Source organism: Vombatus ursinus, unplaced genomic scaffold (assembly GCF_900497805.2).
Source record: "Vombatus ursinus unplaced genomic scaffold, bare-nosed wombat genome assembly UNPS02014772.1, whole genome shotgun sequence".
NCBI classification, from domain to species: domain Eukaryota; kingdom Metazoa; phylum Chordata; class Mammalia; order Diprotodontia; family Vombatidae; genus Vombatus; species Vombatus ursinus.
Window position 1 is genome coordinate 18,178,717 of NW_020954550.1, and position 19,318 is coordinate 18,198,034.

Below are 19,318 nucleotides of genomic sequence, written 5' to 3' on the forward strand. Positions count from 1 at the left end.
TGCTGCTTGTTAACAACATGCTTATTTATATGTTAAACTTCAAGGGTCCATAACTTTTTGTATATCATGGGCCTAGGCAGTCTGGTGAAGCCTATGGACCCCTTCTTAGAACTTAAGGATAATAGATAGGATTAAAGAGGAAATATTAAATACAGTTATCAAAATATCTTTGGGGGAAAAAAAGTTCACTGGACCACAGGTATAAAAATCTCTGCTTAGAAGCAAACAATAAATAGCCAAACTTAGGCTTGACATAAAGTAGATATGAAAACTGGACTATGTATGGGTGAGTCAAATGATTTTCACAATCAGTAACTGTCTAATATCAGGATCAGTTTATACTGTTTTCATCTCTCCCTCCCCCATTAAACTCGATGTTCCTCCTCTTCCTTCTCCCATTGAAGCTCACTGGCAAGCAATATAAATTTAAATAAATAATAAATAACAAAAATAGATAGATAGCAATATAATAAATAAATATAAAATAAATAGCAATATAAATTATAATAAATAAGCAATATAAATAAATTCATAAATAAAAAGCAATAATTTGTTTTGGTGAAATTTCAAACTCCCTTCTCTTTAAATTAAAGAAAGGACAGGCAAAAGCTACTTGATGAACACATTTTTTTAAAAAATAGGTTTAAATACCAACAATAAAACTAGTTAATGGGAAGGGGGAGAAGAAAACATGAAATGAGGAAACAAGAGGAAAGGGGAAAATAGAGAGAGAGAAAGTAGAGTGTGAGTGATTTGCCATTAGTCTCTTAAGACATTCAACAGTTCTGATTCTTCCTTCACGACATGACTAATGTGGAAACATGTCTAATGGGATTGTGTATGTATAGCCTATATCAGATTGAGTGCCGTCTTGGGGAGGGGGGGAGAGAGGGAGAAAAAATTTGGAACTCAAAACCTTATATAAGTGAATGTTTAAAACTATCTTTACATGGAATTGGAAAAAAATAAAATGCTATTAAGTCGGAAAAAAATTTAAATCTAAAAAAGAAAAAGAAAAAAGAAAAAGATATTCAACAGTGTATTGATTCTCTAATGTGTAGGTTGTCATTACTTATCAGGACAGACAGTCAGGCCTTTGTGATATTCCAGGAGATGGCGCTCTTGACTTCAAAGTATTCGTCAGGCAAAGGTAACAGAAACACCTCTCATCTTCGTCCCTTATACCACCTTCAAACCTATTGCCAGGTTTACCAGCCCTTCCCCCATCCTCCCCTCCCCTAACCCACCCCTCCACCGTACGCCGGATTCCAGCCCCCAGGCCTCTGGCCTAATTGAATAATACCACTAAACTGCATAGAGATCAAGGCCCGCAAAGATCACGCACGCTCTCCCCCGCCCCACCCCACCCCCACTCCCACTCCAGCAGCCTCTGAGACTTTGGGGCGAAGAAGAGGCATAAGCAGAGAAGGGGAGAGATGTGAGACCAGGGGAGATTCCAGTTCCGTCCTTGCAGAAAACCGGTGGTAATGAGTTTAGTATAAAATCAATACTGCTTATCCTTATATTTCATCTTTTCTTCTGAACATACTGGAACCATCCTCTCCCCGGAAAAAAAAAAAAAAGTCCAGCAAGTTTTCTTCAGACCATTCAAGATACTTCCTCCAACAAAACCAAGACTTCGCTTCAGCAAGTTACCATTACTTTTTAAACCCAGAGAAATTAATGTCAACTGGGGTAGGGGTAGGAAAAAAAAGAGAGAGAGAGAGAAAAAAAAGAAAAAAGTAGGAATTGAAAACCTCCTTCTTTAGCTTGCCCCAAAGTGGTGTTTGCTCTGGGTGGGCATGCGTGACTTTCTAAGCTAGGGCATCTCGAACCTCCTCTTTCGGAAGGGGTATGGGGTCTGTGGGAGGGGCCGGGTAGAATAGGTACAGGGGAGATGGCAGGATCCAGGGAGAAAACCAACTCCTTGTTTTAGCCCCGGTTATCATTTTAATAGGCAGCAGCAGAGTGAGTTTGCATGAGAGAAACGAGGCTCAGATCGCTAGCTCTCCTCCACTTTGTAATCCTCGTCTCAGAAAAGGTAGTGTGTGTGAGCGCGGGTGCGTGTGTTGTTGTTATTGTTGTTGTTGTTGTTGTCCGTGGGGGTGGGGTGAGGGGAATCAGAAAGGCTTGGGGGATTGGAACCCGGGCAGGGAGGGCTGCCACTTTGATTGGTATTTACGTCCCTCCGTGGTGACCAGCTAGCTTCCCATCAGGGGAGCCTTTCCCGTAACCTGGCCGGTGGCCTGCAGCCCCCTCCCCTCTTCCCAGCTGGGGTCGACGGACAGCTGCGGATAGGGAAGAAAAGCGTCAGCCTCGGCCGTGAGCGCTTGGGGTGGCTCCAACACGCAGCCCCAGCGCACCTCCAAGGCCAGTGGCTCCCCTTAGAATGGCGAGGGTGGGCGGGGCGTTCTTTGTGACGCGTCGCCCCTTCTCAAGCTTCCACCCCCTTTCGAACCGCCCCTGCCTATAAAACCACTGCGCCCTACCGTTCCCCTCGCACAAGTGGAACGCGGGCGCAGGGCTGGGGCTGAGTGGCGAGTGCTAGCTGGGGAGACGGGCTCGGGCACTCGGGAGCGCCGCACCAGCTCAGAGCCTCTGTGGTGGGAGCAGCGCCCCGGCGGCATCGAGGAGGCGAGGCTCGGGCTGAGCCGGAGGAAGACGCGATGGAGTTACTGAGGACGATCACCTACCAGCCGGCCGGCACCACCAAGATGTGCGAGCAGGCGCTGGGCAAAGCGTGTGGCGGGGAGTCTCGGAAGAAGAAGCAGCAGCAGCTGCCCGAGGAGCCGCTGCCGCCGCCGCCGCCCCCGGCGCAGCAGCAGCCGGCAGCGCAGCAGCAGCAAGCCCAGACCCAGCTGTCTGCGCACCATCACCACCATCACTCGCACTCCGGGACCGAGGTCTCGAGGATTATAACCGACCCCACCACGGGGAAGCGCTACTGCCGGGGCAAGGTGCTGGGGAAGGTGAGTGGCACCCGGGCGCGCGAAGCAGGAGGGAGGAGAGAATGGAGGGGGAATTGGACTGAGGGAGTGGGGAGAGATGAGGGTCCACGCGAGGACCCCCGCCCCATGACCCAGATGGAGTTGAGGGCAAGTGAGGTTTTTCTAGCAACCCTCCCCCCCAATCCCTGCCCTCGCAATAGCACGGGTTTACCTGGGTGTTTCAGGCAGGATCTCCTCACCGCCCCCCCCCTTCCCATTTCCTAACCGGTCCCTGCCCCGGGGCAGCTGCAGGAGCAGCAGCCGCAGCTGCTGCTTCCTGCCCTGGTCTCCTGGCCCTTTCACCTGCTGCTGGCTTTGTGTGTGCGGGCCATCGAGGCATCTCCCTTTTCCTCTCCCCGGGGCTCCACAGGCAGGCTTTCCCAAAGCCTTTTAGATTACAAATGTAAAAGTAGGAAGCTGCTGTCTTTGTCAGAGGGTTGTATAGAAATGGGAGTGCTTTTGTCCCCTCTCCATATAATTCTTCTACCTGAAAACTCCCTGAATATGATTGCATTCTTAAAGACAGTTTTCTCTCTGTCTCCTACCCCCCAAAACATTATAAAGAACTCTTCTTTGTTACTGAGCAGAGGAAACTGTGTTTGACCCTTTTCAAGGTGCTTTAAAAAAGGCTCCTCTCCACACACAAAAGGGCCCATTTTCTTTTTCTTTTTTTTTCTTTTTTGCCATGCTTAGCTTAATTTTCTATTTTTGTCTCGTTTTAGGGCGGCTTTGCAAAGTGTTATGAGATGACAGATTTGACAAATAACAAAGTGTATGCTGCAAAAATCATTCCTCACAGCCGGGTAGCTAAGCCTCATCAAAGGGAAAAGGTGTGTATGACTGTTGTTTAAAATATTTTCTTTGTGTGGCAGGATGGCCCTTCCCTCTTAGGAAAATGTCTTCTGCATGTGTAAGCACTGTCTCCACAGAGGTGACGTGAAGCTCACAGAGCATATCTTGCTTTTTCTTTTAGATTGACAAAGAAATTGAGTTGCACCGAATTCTTCATCATAGGCATGTGGTACAGTTTTACCACTACTTTGAAGACAAAGAAAACATTTACATTCTTCTGGAGTACTGCAGTAGAAGGGTAAGGATTAGCTCAGACAACTAACTCCATTAAATTCACTAGCCACAAAACTGATGGGATTTTCAAATTTTATTTCTTTGGGATTTTAGATGATATTAGACATTTGCAATAAAACAATCCACTTTCTATGAAAAGTCAAATAGCTGATTTTAACAACTTTTTTTCCCTCTCTTCAGTCTATGGCTCATATCTTGAAAGCAAGAAAGGTATTGACAGAGCCGGAAGTCCGATACTACCTCAGGCAGATCGTGTCAGGTCTCAAATACCTTCATGAACAAGAAATCTTACACAGAGATCTTAAATTAGGTAAGCTTGTGCCAGAAACACTGACCCTTTTGGCAAGGGGGGAGCTTCATACTTTTTTCCCATTTGCTTTTTAATCTTTTTATCTGATCTAATGAATACATTTATTCATTTGTTCTCATAATCATCTTGCAGTGAACCCTTTTTAAAAGATGCTTTGACTGTCCTATTCAACAGTGACTGTATCTGACTCTTATGGACGATCAAGGAGGAATCATGTTCTTGGCTATTCTTGTTTCTAGGCAATTTCTTTATTAATGAAGCCATGGAACTAAAAGTGGGGGACTTTGGCTTGGCAGCAAGGTTGGAGCCTCTGGAACACAGGAGGAGGTAAGAGCCCAAAATATATACCATGCCAGAATCTATGGGCATGAGAGAATAGGAAAATCTGGCCATTTTCCAGATTTGCATATTCCATATTTCCAATCAGAAAACTGATTTAGGTCAATTAATGCCTAGAGCACATACTCTTAAGACTTCTGATAACCCAGAGGAGACAAAGAAACAAGCCTAAATAAGTGCAGGGTATTAAAAGTACAGACTTTGTTTTCCTACAGGGAGAACAGTGGCCTTGGTTTGTTAGACTGTCAGACATGAGAACAATACAGTGATACCCTATGTGTAAATGTTAAAGCAAATCAGACCCCCTGCCCCTATATTTTGTGTGCTTCTGTTCCCAAAGTTCATCTGGTAAGGACCATATTGCAAACATTAGTCTTGCCATTGGTTATTTTGAGGGTTTTTTTAAGCTTCCATCCCTATTAACTCATAGAAAAATCTCAACTGCCCTTTTAAAAGAGTGCAACTCCCTAACTTTTTTTTTTTTTATTGTTGTCTTTTAGAACAATCTGTGGCACGCCAAACTATCTCTCTCCTGAAGTCCTCAATAAACAAGGGCATGGCTGTGAATCAGATATTTGGGCCTTAGGCTGTGTAATGTAAGTACTACTGTACTACCTACTCTGAATCCAAAGTGCAGATTTTGGGCTTCAGAAACCTTTAAAAGGAATTGTCATGCAACCTTGACTAAAGAAAGTTTTACTTCATTCCTAGGTATACAATGTTACTAGGAAGACCTCCATTTGAAACGACAAATCTCAAAGAAACCTATAGGTGTATAAGGGAAGCCAGGTATACAATGCCATCTTCGTTGCTGGCCCCTGCAAAGCACTTAATAGCCAGCATGTTGTCCAAAAACCCTGAGGATCGTCCCAGTTTAGATGACATCATACGTCACGACTTCTTCTTGCAGGTTGGTGCATTGTCTTTTGCTGCCATAACATGCTTGGCACAACATTCCAGACATCTTACAGTTTTCTGACTGTCCTTATTTTCTGTCACTTTACAGGGTTTTACCCCAGATAGACTTTCTTCTAGCTGCTGTCATACGGTTCCAGATTTCCACTTATCAAGTCCCGCCAAGAATTTCTTCAAGAAAGCTGCTGCAGCTCTTTTTGGTGGCAAAAAAGAAAAAGCAAGATATTTTGATACACATAGTAAGTTGTTTTACAGCCCTTAGCATTTAAAGAAAAATCTATTGGCTAGACCTAGAAAGCTCTGTTTAGTATAATTAGCTTTTTTTTTTTATAAAGTTGAGAATAATATTAACTTCAAGTCCTCTTTGAACATGCTATCAGTGCACAGGCAGGCAGACAGACACGTATGGTATAATTAGTTTCTCTGGGTGCATTTATCATGATTGGCAGCTTTTTGTTAATTAATCAATTGACCATACTGCTTATTTAACTGCAATCAATGACATTTTGTATAATGTTCTGTTCCTGTCATGGTTACTCATAAGCTGAAAAAATAATACAGAGAAAAACAAATCACGCAAAACAAAACATTTAGGTGTTTCTGTTCTTAATTTGATTGAATTGCAGCCATGCTCATAACCTTTTTCCTTTAATTTACAGATAGACTAGCTAAGGAAGACGAAGAAATTTACAAGCTTAGGCACGATCTGAAGAAAACGTCAATAACTCAACAACCCATCAAACACAGAGTGGATGAGGTATGTAGGAAAAGAATAAAAATATTTGCCTGCTTTGACTATAGCTGATAATTCTTGAAGCTTAGCCCATGTATTGACTGAACTTCTGTATTTATCATAGTCCAAGCATGCAAAATACTCATCACAAAATTTTTTTAGAACCTTTTCTAAAAGCCTTTCCCACCCTTCATCCTCTGTCACCTTTAAAAATCTTGATTCTGGCCCCTTCAGTTTGACATGGCGCAAAAGCTAAGAAGCCAACTTTAATGATGTAGTCAGTAATGTGACTTGCATAATTTTTCTCCTTTCCCCCACCCCCAACCCCCTTTAAATCTTGTCAGTTGCTAGCAAAGTTTTGAAAGTCTTATTTTTTAGTGTGGAACCTTAAAATGTATTCAGATGCTTAATTCTTAATGCAGGACTCTCTCTTCTCAGGAGATCCAGCCATCCAGCACTGCTGTTGCCAACTCTGGAGCACCTGCAGTAGATTCCAAGCAGCAAATTGGTGATGCTATTCGAATGATTGTCAGAGGAACTCTTGGCAGCTGCAGCAGTAGCAGTGAATGTAAGTAGATGACAATATGGTTGTCACTCTTGGAAAATGTAAACGCTTAAAGACCCAGTTAGCCAGAGTCAAATTAGAACACAAATATTTTCTGTGGTGGGTTGCAGTTTGTTACTAGAGAATGTATAAAAGAAAGAAGGCTACATCTGGAGTCAGAATAATTAGGTTAGAAACTGATCTTTGTTACTTATTCCTTTTGTGATCTATGGCAAGTCACTTAGCCTTTTGGGGCCTCAGTTTCCAGATCTGAAAATTTAGGAGGTTGGATAACATTTAGGCACTGTGGGGTAGTCGATAAAATAGGAGTCAGGACCTGAGTTCAGATTCCTCCCCTGTCACTGTTACTAAGGACAAGACATTTATCCTTTTTGAGTGTCCTTTTCCTTCACTGTAAAAAGCATGGGTCAAACTAGATGAATTAGAAGGAACTTTCAGGTCTAGATCTGTGACCCTGTAGATATCTCTAAAGTCCCTTTCAGCTCTAAACCCTTTGAGTAAGTAACATTAGCAGAATAGGAAAGATGTAGGCCTAAAACAAAAGTATGAAAAGTGTTAAGTCTTGTTCTTGAGACCTTTGATTTAAACCCAGCTTTCTCCAAGGTCCTTTAATAAATCATGTGTTCCACTCCGTAACAAAAATGTTGTATCTGAAATCGCAATCTCTTTGTTTTTCAGGTCTTGAAGATAGTACCATGGGCAGTGTTGCAGACACAGTGGCAAGAGTACTTCGAGGGTGTCTAGAAAACATGCCAGAGGCTGACTTTGTCCCCAAAGAGCAATTGGTCACCTCATTCCAGTGGGTGACCAAGTGGGTGGATTACTCAAATAAATATGGCTTTGGTTATCAGCTGTCAGACCACACTGTTGGCGTACTTTTCAACAACGGTGCCCACATGAGTCTCCTTCCTGACAAAAAGTAATTATTCAATAAATTCATAATTTTGATGTAGTCATTTTTATTTTTGCTATTGTTAAAAGTCTCACTTCTGGGAAAACACGTCCCCCTGACTCTTGTTTCTGTTTTGTTTTTTTTCTTTTCTTTCCTCCTCTTCTCGCCTGTCAGGACAGTCCACTACTATGCAGAGCTTGGTCAGTGTTCTGTTTTCCCAGCTACAGATGCCCCTCAACAATTCATCAGCCAAGTGACGGTGCTGAAATACTTCTCTCACTACATGGAAGAGAACCTCATGGATGTAAGTGGGCATGACTGTCCAGAATTCAGCACGTTTGTTGCTCATAGAGGTTGTTCACACAAGAGCTAATTTCTTGAATTTTCCTTCTCTCTTTTAGGGCGGAGACCTACCTAGCGTTACAGACGTCCGAAGACCAAGGCTCTACCTGCTGCAGTGGTTAAAATCAGACAAGGCCTTAATGATGCTCTTCAATGATGGCACATTTCAGGTAAATGATGACGAAGGCCTATCATGACTTCACTCATCACCTCTCCAGAATTCTCCTTAGCTTCATCTAGCAGTGCTCTTATCTTTCCCCCCCCCTTTGTTTTCCGCAGGTGAACTTCTACCATGATCATACGAAGATCATAATCTGTAGTCAGAATGAGGAATACCTGCTAACCTATATCAATGAAGATAGGATATCCACCACCTTCAGGCTGACTACGTTGCTGATAACTGGGTGTTCGTTAGAATTAAAAAACCGAATGGAATATGCACTGAACATGTTGCTGCAGAGATGTAACTAAAGGACTTTTCTGTCTAAATCCAAAGGACTTTTTTTTTTTTATTTCACTGTGAGCACGAAAGGGAAGGCAGGAGAATGATTAGTATGTTGAAGATGGACAGGTGGTGGTACGAAAACAATTCCTTTGCAGCCTGCTGGGCTGGGACCAGACTGAGGCATAAAAAAATCTTGTCTTTGGATGCCATTAAACAGTGTACTAGAATGCAGTTTTCCTTGATGTAACTGTTTAAGAGGTTTTTTGGACAATTTCTCAGCAAAAATGCATTGACTTTTAAATTCTCTCTGTAGAGAGCATTTCAGACAGAGGACTTGGAACTGTGAATATACTTCCTGAAGGGGAGGGAGGGGGAGAAAGCTCCCATGTTGTTGAACGGCTGTAACTAGAGCAGCTTTGGGCTGCCCAACTGTGAACTATGGCCATATTTTTTTTTCTTTAATTTTTCAAGACAAAAAATAACCCACACTTGTGGCTGGAGAAGTGCATTCCTTGTTAATAAACTTGTTATTTATTACAGCCTAAAGTGCAGTATTTATTATCTAAACATTTTTTTGTGGGGGGGATGTTGACCATTTTAAACTGTTGGCAATAAAGAGAATGAAAAGCAGAAGCTTTGCTCTCCTGTCTTAAATCTAGACTTCAGAAACTGGTGGCAATAGAATGGACTTTGAGTTGCTGCTGGACAGATGACTGGCACTGTGTGCTTTCCTGAACTGCTCGGCAAACCGTGTTCGGATATTATGGAGAAAGAACTATGTTGATCCTTCCTACCCCGCCTCCGCTCCCTCAGCCATAATGCAGTGATACTAATAGGTCACTGACATTTTGTCTCTTCCCCCTCCCTCTACTTGTATGCTGACTCAGAGTTAAAAGATACACATCTCTATTTCAACAGCAAGAGGGCAAATGTACCACATGAGACACTATCAAAACCCAAAATTCAGGCCTTGTTTGAACTCAAGACACTTGCTCTCTTACAGTACTTCCCAGAACTAGTTTAGCTTGGCTCTGAAGGCCATAATGATCATACGGAAACACCTCGTTTCATTAGGTGACAGGGATGGGAAACTCACTTTAACACTGAGCAGCCTCATTCTCTGCATTATAATATTTGCACCACCTATATGTATTACTCAGCCTCTTAAAAAAAGACCTGCCTAAATAATTCTGGTCCTGTTGCCAGTGCTAGGGCAGGAGTCCAGGAGCTGAGAACCTTTTTTGTAGATCTGTTTTTGTGTGGGAAAGAGGAAGGGAGATAAGGTACCAAGGCTGGTAGGTAATCTGTGTGTCCGTCTTAGCTATTCTTGGAGAGGTCGAGACTTTATTTCCAAGTTGGCTTTCATTCAGTTTGCTCTTCTCTTCCATACACACATTAAAGAAAGCTGTTAATCCAGTTCTCCTGAACTTGTGTTGACCTGCACATGATGCAAATGTTTTGTTTTGAATTCTTTTCCAAATCGGATCACTCTGGGTTCTGGGAAGAAGAAAAATGGTCAATAACTAAGCTAAGGGTCTACCTGTACTTCTGAGGTTTTGTGTTCATCTTCCTGCTTAAAGATGATTAGTACACTTTGTAGTTCAGAAAAAATGATAAAACATATCTTGTACCATCAAAGTATGCACATAGCTTGGATTTACAGAGGACTTGGCATTTGAAAATGATGTATCTGACCTTAATTAATAATAATAATCAACATTAATAAAGTATGTGAAGCACTTTTCATCCATTATCTTATTAGAACCTCACAATCACCCAGTGAGGTAAGTATAACAAGTATTATCTCCATTTTACAGATGAGGAAATTGAGGCTCTTTGAAGTTAAATGACTGCCCATGGGCAGGGCTAAAGAAGGATTTTAGCTCCTTAATCTGCCTCTCAGCACTTTGTGCCTATTGGCTTTGAAAGCTAAGGTTGAGGGAAAACCAGTTAGGGTCTTCTGAGTTCCCAGGACTGAAGCTGATTACTGACTAGAAAGAGCTCTAGCTAACGCTTGATGAAGTTCTCAGGGGGGGCGGGGGGGGGGGGATGCCACTGCAGCCTTTAGCTGGGCTCTAGGAGGAGCTGGAAACTGAGAGCAATCAATAACAGTACTACTTAGAAGATTTAAAACTCATGATTAGGTTACCTGGTGTGAGTGTGAATGTGTGTGTGTATTAAAATGAAATTATGCATGCACTTAAGTCATTGCTTTTTGTTAATAGTATGCCTTTAATGATCACTTGGGCTGCATTTCATCTAAACCCAGCCCTGTTCCTAACCAAGCATTGCATGGTTTGTTGTTCTTGCTTCACTTGTTATTTTGAATCTGGACTTTGTTCTCTGATGAACAGAGAGGAAGAGATTGTATAAGCTTCAAAAATATAAAATTTCCTTCCATTCAAAACGAAGCCTCTTAAAGTACTTCCAAACAGAAAACAATACACGTCATGAATATCCTCAAAAGCCCATTAATGTGGCTTTGAATACATGTCCCTAATCCATTAAGGTATAACTGAGTCCTGGAGAGTGGACAGATAGTACCACAGCTTAGATACAAAGGTGTTGGAGCCACTATTGTGGAGAAAGGAGGTCATTTGGGCCCAAGAAACCTGCAAAATTCCCCGGTGTGTCTCAAACCAGATAAAAATGTAATTGGGGAATGTTTAACAAAATAAAATTTAAAAACACAATGCAGCATAGATAATGTTAATTTGTGGCGTTCTAAGAAAATATGCTGTCTATCGAAGGGATCCTTAGAGTTTGACGCCACTGATCTGGGCAATGGAAATTTCTCCACTGTCTCTGCAGAGGTCATTTACGTAGAACTTCCCCAGTGCCATATGGACATTATACACACATAATGGTCAAATCTGGGAGTCAAGCTGTGATTTCAGGAATGTAGGGAACTTCTAGTGAAGAAATGCAGTAGAAAATCCACCAACACAGTTGAACAATTTAGTCTGAGAGCACAGCCTGGGGCATGCAGAAGTCAGAGAGAATTGCCAAGGGTCATTCAGTCAGCCTGTGTCAGACACAAATATCAAACCTCAGTCTTCCCAGTCCCAGTGCTGGTTGGTTCTGTCTACCATATCATACTCATTGTCACTAGTTGGGGAGAAGGGGAGCCAGTTTTCATGGGGTGGGAGGGGTTGTATCAGTTTTTAGTAAGAAGTTGCTAACATGACATTTATATTCATCACAACTGGTTGAATTATTGTCTCCCTGGAGAAGTTTGACTCCATTCCCTCAACACATTAGTAGTGTTCATTAGCTGGGTAACTATTAAAAAGTCCTTCCTGCTCTAAATTTATTGTTTTACTTGGTACTACCCTTCACTTGGAGAATAGAATTGTGAAACAGGATTTTGTATGGCTAGATTTAAAATTCCTGCTATCTGTGTTCACAGATAAACCATACTAAGCTTCCAGTAACTTGCATTGACATTTCTGTAGCACTAGTCTTCAAACCATTCTATAGGAAAAGGGAGTTCACTTTGCTTTAAACTACAAGGACAGTTTAGCAAGGAAGGTTTATTTGCAAAGTGCTTTATTTTAGAAACATGATCATGTTAACACCTTCAAATTGCAGAAATGTTTTCAGACCTGCCAATAATAAGGTTATTAATAAGCATTAGAGGCTTATGAAAACTAAAATTTCTTATTGGGTATTGACTTCCCTTTACATAATTCATAAACTCCATCTGTGATTAATATTGAACCATATGATTAAGAGAAAAAAGACTGATAAGTACCCAATAGAGACTAGCCAATAGGGAATAATTAAATGATTCCTGATCTTATCCCAGATTTTTTTGACCAAATATAATTATTTATATGTGATTAAACTTCATAGATAGGACTTCTTTAGTAAAATTCTGCAATCCTATTTCTTCTTCTTATGTGTACTTCTCTTAACCCCTTTCATTTGACTAAAACATCTATGTTTTAGCTGTGCTCTTCTCATGAGGATTTCATCTTCTAGTGAGCAGAAATTATTTTTATATATTACTCACCACAAAGGTATGATTATATGTATATATACATATATATGTATATGTATATATGTCTATGTGTATATATGTGTGTGCATTTATATATCTATATCTATCCATATTTATATCTATCTATCCATCCATACATGCATATATATACTTATGTATCTGTTTCTGATGAATCATAATATCCCTAGGTGCTCTTGTTGCCTTTCTCACTCACTTCTAGCCTGAACTCATCCTTCTTTTCCCCCTAAAGTACCCATTCCTGTTTTTGATTGATATTCAGTTTTAACCTAATGCTAAGTTATAGCCATACTCATCATCGTATACCGAACACAAAGATCTCTCTTTCAGAAGAGGACTGGGAAAGACTGTACACAATCAATTCTAGTCTCTTCAGCCAATAAGTTCCTCAGATTCCACAAGAAGGGATTTTGCTGTTGATATTCAGTCATTTCAGTCATGTCTGACTTTTCATGACCCCATTTGGGGATTTTTTGGGGGCAAAGATACTGGAGTGGTTTGCCATTTCCTTCTCCAGCTTATTTTATGGATGAGGAAACTGAGGCAAACAGGGTTAAGGGACTTGCCCAAGGTCATACATCTAGTAAGTATCTGAAGTCAGATTTGAATTCAGGAAGATGAGTCCTCCTGACTCCAAGTCTAGTGCTCCATCCACTGCACCACCTGCCTGCCCTGTACAAGAAGGAATATCCAATAACAAACCTCCAAAAAGGAGAGGTTTCATGAATATGAACACTTAGAGGGTGCCAGTAGGTGGAACTGGGTTAAACTCCCTTTTAAAAAGAAGTACACTTGGAGTCAGGAGGACCTGAGTTCAAATCTGACCTCAGACAATTGACACTTATTAGCTGTATGACCCTGGGCAAGTCACTTAACCCCATTGCCTAACTCCCCCCACCCAAGCCCCCAAAAAATACAGTCCTGGTATATGGATTATCTAGCCTTCTGAGTCTAAGAATGGAATAGTGGATACTAGGTATCTGGTTTTATCTGGTCACCAGGATTAGCAACCCACTTCTGCAAGATTTGTCATTCATAGTTCCTTCACTTCTACTTTACTCCAGGTTCATTCCTTTGGAGGCCATTCTCCCTCCCTTTCCTAAGGAACACATTAATTCCATCCTACCCACACTGGAGAACTGGTAGAAGTCCATGTAGCTCAGACAGAGAAAATGTGGCCTGGCTCTTGGACCAATAATCTTCCCTCTCAGTCTCCCTTTACCTCTCTGTCTCAGTTTCCTCAAAACAAATATAATAATAGCACCTTCTCTGACAGGTTGCCATGAGGAGCACATGAGATAACTCTACTAAAAGGCTTTGCAACCCTTAAAGTTCTATATAAATGTGAGTTATTACTATTACTATTAATTCCTTTCCATTACTTTCTTTTTCCTTATCTTCCCTTCCTTAACTTTTTTTCCCTCTTCCCCTTTTCCTTCTATTTGCCTTCTATCTCCCCCAAAGCTACAAAGTCCAATGTAACAGCAATGCTGTGTAGATGATGATTCAGGCTAGAGGGAGTTAGACTTCTTAAGGGAGGGTGAGGTTAGGAAGGAAGAACCTTTTCAGTCTCCTTTTTCTTACTTTAAACCCCAGTCCATTCTTCACAATTTGGGTGAAAGACAAACATGTGAATGGAGGTTCATTTCTGTATTCTTGGCCTGTGACCTGTAATATTCACAAGGCAAGATGTTCCCTCAATGCAAATACAATGTGTTAAAACTTATTTCCATAAATCACACTGAAAATCAATTATATGGCATGCTAGTCAGTCCAGTATATAGGAGAAATGGTGTTTTCTTGAAGATAGGAATGGATTTAGGTATAAATGAGTACTTATGAAACCCATCTTTTTTTTCTTCTTTGACTTGCCAGAACTTTCCCATAGCTTCTTCGGTTCTACTCTGTCAGAGCTGTTTTCTGCCTTATTAACTCCAGTAATGGGAAAGATCTCTTTGATTGAATCACCACAATTTAATTATACCAATGTATTCAAATTAAGAAGTTAGCCCCCTATTTAAATATACAGTGTTGAAATCTAATATCATGGTTCATCAATGTTTAGAGTTCAATTTAATAGGACATATGAAAGTAGCCCCTGGGATTATTTTGACAATTTTTATTTCTGTGTGAAAACAAAATAGATTTGAAATATTAAAGCCCAACTGCTTCCCCACTTAGGTGATGCAAGAATGACAACAGGTCAGAACTTTCTGTGCTATTGAATCATGGATTATTAGATATTTCGGAACAGCTTTGCAGAGCAGCACATGCCAAAAGAAATTTGACCTCAAAGAAATTAGGCAATGGGCTTGAAAGAAATGTAATATACACTTTTTTTCCTATTCTTTTTGTTCAGTTTTCCTGGGAATTTTTGCTTGAGGGTAAACTTTCAGATACAAACACAGGCCTTTGTTTTAGCACTGTGAATAACCGGACCATTTAATGATACCCAAGAGTTGATGAGAATGGCAAGGATGGAGTGAAATCTGCTAAAGCATATTGCATGAGTAAAGGCCATATAATCAAGTGGGATTGTTGGTGAACCTGAAAGTTCTCAAAATCCATTTATCAAACTTGCTTATGATGTGGAAAAACACTGTACAAAGCAATTAAAATAATAATGATGATGATAATAGCTAACATGTATATAGCACTTTAAGGTTTCCAAAGCACTTTATATATGTTATCTCATTGTCTGGCATATTTGATATGACATTAAATGAATTCTTGTTGATTGATTAATTGCAATCTTGTAAAGACATATGTTATATACACAAATAATAGTGGTACAAATAAGTGGATGAGGTTGATGAAAGCAAAGTGAGGACCCAAAGGAAAGGTCATTAATGATAAGGAGAATCAAGAACGACTTCCTAGAAGAGATGGCATTTGGGTTAGGCTTTTAAAGATGTACAATAATTCATTAGGTGCAGAAGTGGGAGCAGGTGGAACAAAGAAAGGGATATGGGAAGGCATAGGTTATGTACAGGAACCAGAATAGCCCAGCGTAATTGGAATGTTGAGTAGGTGCAGGGGAGATGAGATAAGGCTGGAATGGTGGGTGATTCCAAGTTAAAGAGAGCTTTACCATAGGCTAAGGAATTCAAACCATATTCAGTGGACAATAGAAAAGCTTTGAACAGAAGAATGACATGACGGGACGTGTGCATACTGTCTGAAGGAATGTTAGAACTGGGAAGAGAGAGGAAGTAAGAAGAGATATTAGGAAATGAATGCAGTAGCCCAAACTAATAGTTATGAAAACTGCACTGGGGTAGTAGCAGTGGGAGCAGAGAGAAGGTGACATGAGTCAGAGGCATTATGAAAGTAGAGCTGATTAGATATTCAAGGTGAGGGAGAGAGAAAAGTCAAAGAGAATACTGAGCATTTATTTGAACACGGCATCTGATGAATCAGGTAGTGTCAGTGATGAAATTAAATGAGTAAGCTATTATGAAGATGGGATCATAGACTTAGAGATGGGAAAAGGGACCTTAGAAGTTGAGTTTAGCCCTTCCACTCAGGCCGTGGATGGTGAAGTGATTTATCCCAGATCACATCAGTATCGGGCTGGAGCAATGGAAAGAATATTGGATTTGGAGTCAAACCTAGACTCTGCCACTTACTTCTTGTATGACATTAGATAAATCATTTCACCTCTCTGACCCTCAGTTTCCTCATCTGTACAGTGAGCAGATAGGACTAGATCAGGGGTGATGAACCTGCAGCCTTGAGGCCACACGTGGCCCTTTAGGTCCTCAAGTGCAGCCCTTTGCATCCAAACAAAACAATCCAAACAAAAAGTTTGGATTCTGTCAGAGGACCACACTTGAGGACCTAGAGGACTACATGGGGCCTTGAGGCCTCAGGTTCCCTACCTCTGGACTAGGTGGTCCCCAAGTTCTCTTTTAGAGACAAAACTAAGATCCATGTCGTGGAGTATGTCCTCTGATTCCAAATCTAGGACTCATTCTGCTAGTCTGCAGTGCCTGTATTGATGCTTACTTCATTTCTATCAATTTCTCTAACTTTAATTATGCAGATTCGGGGCCAGGTATTAGTAGCTTCAGGAGATAAGGAATGAGATGGTATTTTCACCTCTACAGCACAGCCAATTCAAATAAGAGCTCATTGATAGTCTCATTGTGATGACTGTAAAGGCCATGTCTGGCTGTGTACTGAACAAACTGGCCCCACTGCTCTGGTCATTCGACTGGTCTTAGTCCATCATTGTAGGGCGGTGCTCAGGCGAGTAATCCATACTGATTAGGTGGTAGCCAAAATCAAGAAGTCAGCTTTGCTGAGGGTACCTGCCTGCTTGCCACATGTAGACCTTACCTTCCCCTATTTACTGATGACGAGTCTTCATGTTTTTGGTTCACCCTCCTGTTAGTATTGCTGACTGTTCCAAGAGAAAGTCACTAGATATCAGAATTCCCTTTGGCATCTTAAGTAAAGATAAGTCTCTGTGATAGGTGAAAGGACTGCCCTGAGGCTTGGTTGCCATTTTAAACTTTTAGCTTTTTACTAAGCATCCTTAGATAGTAGGTGCTTTATTGTTGTTATTGTTCAGTCACGTCTATGACCTCATTTGAGGGTTTTCTTGGTAAATATATGGGAGTGGTCTGCCATTTCCTTCTCTAGCTCATCTTACAGATGAGGAAACTGAGGCATACACTTAGAGATGGGAAAAGGGACCTTAGAAGTTGAGTTTAGCCCTTTCACTCAGGCCATGGACAGTGAAGTGATTTATCCCAGATCACATAAGTATCAGGCTGGAGCAATGGAAAGAATACTGGATTTGGAGTCAAAATACCTGGGTTTGAACCTAGACTCAGCCACTTATTTCTTGTGTGACATTAGATAAATCACCTCTCTGATCCTCAGTTTCCTCATCTGTACAGTGAGCAGATAGGACTCTATCCACTTTATCCATTGTGCCACCTAGCTATCCCTAGTAGGTACTTGATAATTGCTAATTGACTGATCTATCTCAACTGTCTGGGATTTCTAGAATGAGCAGCCTTTGTGTCCTACTATGAATGAATCCACTGGATTCTTCTCTCTGAGATTTTTGTCAGTATTGATATTTATATATATATATATATATATGTTTATATGATTCAAAAGTTTGTGTGACACTGCCTTGCAAATTGCTTCAAAGAACATGAAGGAAAAGAAACTTTTTTCTTTTTGTTCTATATAGCAACTCGTATGCTGATTTGGGGTGGAGCCTTTGCAACTGAACTCGTAAAATTATTCAGAAGAAAGCAACACCATCTTGAAACACAGCTGTTTGACCTGACTCCAAGGATAGTTAATACAGATGTGCAATTTATCACAGCCCTACTGCTAGGAAGAAGTTAGGGTAAGCTTAAAAGGAAGCAGAGTTTTGATAAAGATACAAAAAAGATGAAAAAATATTTCCCCAGTGGAAAACTGAGATTTGAACTATCGTTAGGAACAAGTATTTATAATATGTTTATAAAGGGAGCAAGGATATTGGAGTGGAAAGAATGCTAGGCTTGCATGTCAGATTATGTAGGTTCTTAATCTCAGATTTTTCACTTACTAGTCCTAGGGCAAACCATCTAACTTTTCTGGTATTTGGTTTTCTCATCTGTAAAATGAAAAAGGTTGGACTGGCTGACCCCTAAGGTATCTTCTAGCTATAACTTTCTATGATTCTATGCAGGTGTCAGGTATAGGCATCATAACATCTGTGTCTGTTTAAGTACACAGAAACATCACCAGAAAGTTAGCCATGAAGTGAGGATATTTTTTAAAAATACTATTATGAACTAAGAAACAGATGTAATTATAAAATAGCTCTCAGTTCTCTACTTCTTCAATAACCATAGCAGAAAAGCAGTGGAGAGAAAAGAGGAAGATGACATTAAGAATCACTTAGTCTATAACATTAAATTTTAGCTGTTGGTCCTCTGAATGTTTGATGAGGATGAGGGGGATTCTGATTTCCTTGGCTTCCTTCAAGTCCCAATTAAAATCCTTCATTTTACAGGAAGCCTTTCCTGATCTTTCTTAATTTTAATGTCTTTCCTCTATTGATTATTTCCTATTTATGTTGTCTATAACTTGCTTTGTGTATATCTGATCGCCAGCCTTTCAATTTGGTGATGACTTCATTCCCAGAGCCTTCTATTGCACTCTTACTGAGTTCAAGCAATATTTATAGAGTAATACAAGGGCATACTGGTAAATGTTTAACAATTGGGCTCTCTGGAGAAAAGAAAGTGTGTACACACACTTTTAAGTTTAATCTGTATTATTGATAGTTTTTTTTCACATTTGTAAAGTCAACAAACTAATACGCCAACCCTTGATTTTTAGCATTGCTTTTTTCTGAGGTATAATGCTCACACTGATCATTTAACAATAGCTTGTCACAGGTTGGTTAGAGTTGGCTCCAGCACATCCCTGGGAATAGGGAACTTTATAAGAAAACTCCATCCATCAATGCAGATCATAATAATAGCTATTATTTATATAGCACTTTCTTGTCAAGCACTGTGTTAAGTGCTTTATAAATATCATCTCATTTGTTCCTCATAATAATCCTGGGAAATAGATGCTATTGTTATCCCTGTTTTACAGATGATGAAATTGAGGTAAACAGAGGTTAAGTGACTTGCTCAGAGTAACACAGCTAGTAAGTATAT

The 19,318-nt window shown here is 40.7% G+C and overlaps 1 protein-coding gene across 1 annotated transcript; it reads left to right on the forward strand.

Moving 5' to 3' along the window:
* The first annotated feature begins 2,520 nt into the window (after positions 1–2,520).
* PLK2 (polo like kinase 2) lies at positions 2,521–9,244 on the forward strand. The gene is made up of 14 exons (XM_027863603.1): positions 2,521–2,969; positions 3,710–3,817; positions 3,961–4,077; positions 4,254–4,383; positions 4,623–4,710; positions 5,223–5,318; positions 5,434–5,632; positions 5,729–5,876; positions 6,297–6,394; positions 6,809–6,938; positions 7,614–7,854; positions 8,002–8,131; positions 8,229–8,339; positions 8,449–9,244. The coding sequence occupies exons 1-14, from the start codon at positions 2,667–2,669 to the stop codon at positions 8,638–8,640; spliced, it is 2,091 nt and encodes a 696-aa protein (XP_027719404.1). The 5' UTR covers positions 2,521–2,666; the 3' UTR covers positions 8,641–9,244.
* Positions 9,245–19,318: the final 10,074 nt, after the last annotated feature.

Excerpts from the sequence above, each read along its gene's own strand:
- PLK2 (XM_027863603.1), top strand. The coding sequence starts at position 2,667 with ATGGAGTTACTGAGGACGATCACCTACCAGCCGGCCGGCACCACCAAG. Across the intron at positions 5,319-5,433 it reads TGGGCCTTAGGCTGTGTAAT|GTATACAATGTTACTAGGAA; the intron begins GTAAGTACTACT and ends CTTCATTCCTAG. Across the intron at positions 6,939-7,613 it reads CTGCAGCAGTAGCAGTGAAT|GTCTTGAAGATAGTACCATG; the intron begins GTAAGTAGATGA and ends TTTGTTTTTCAG.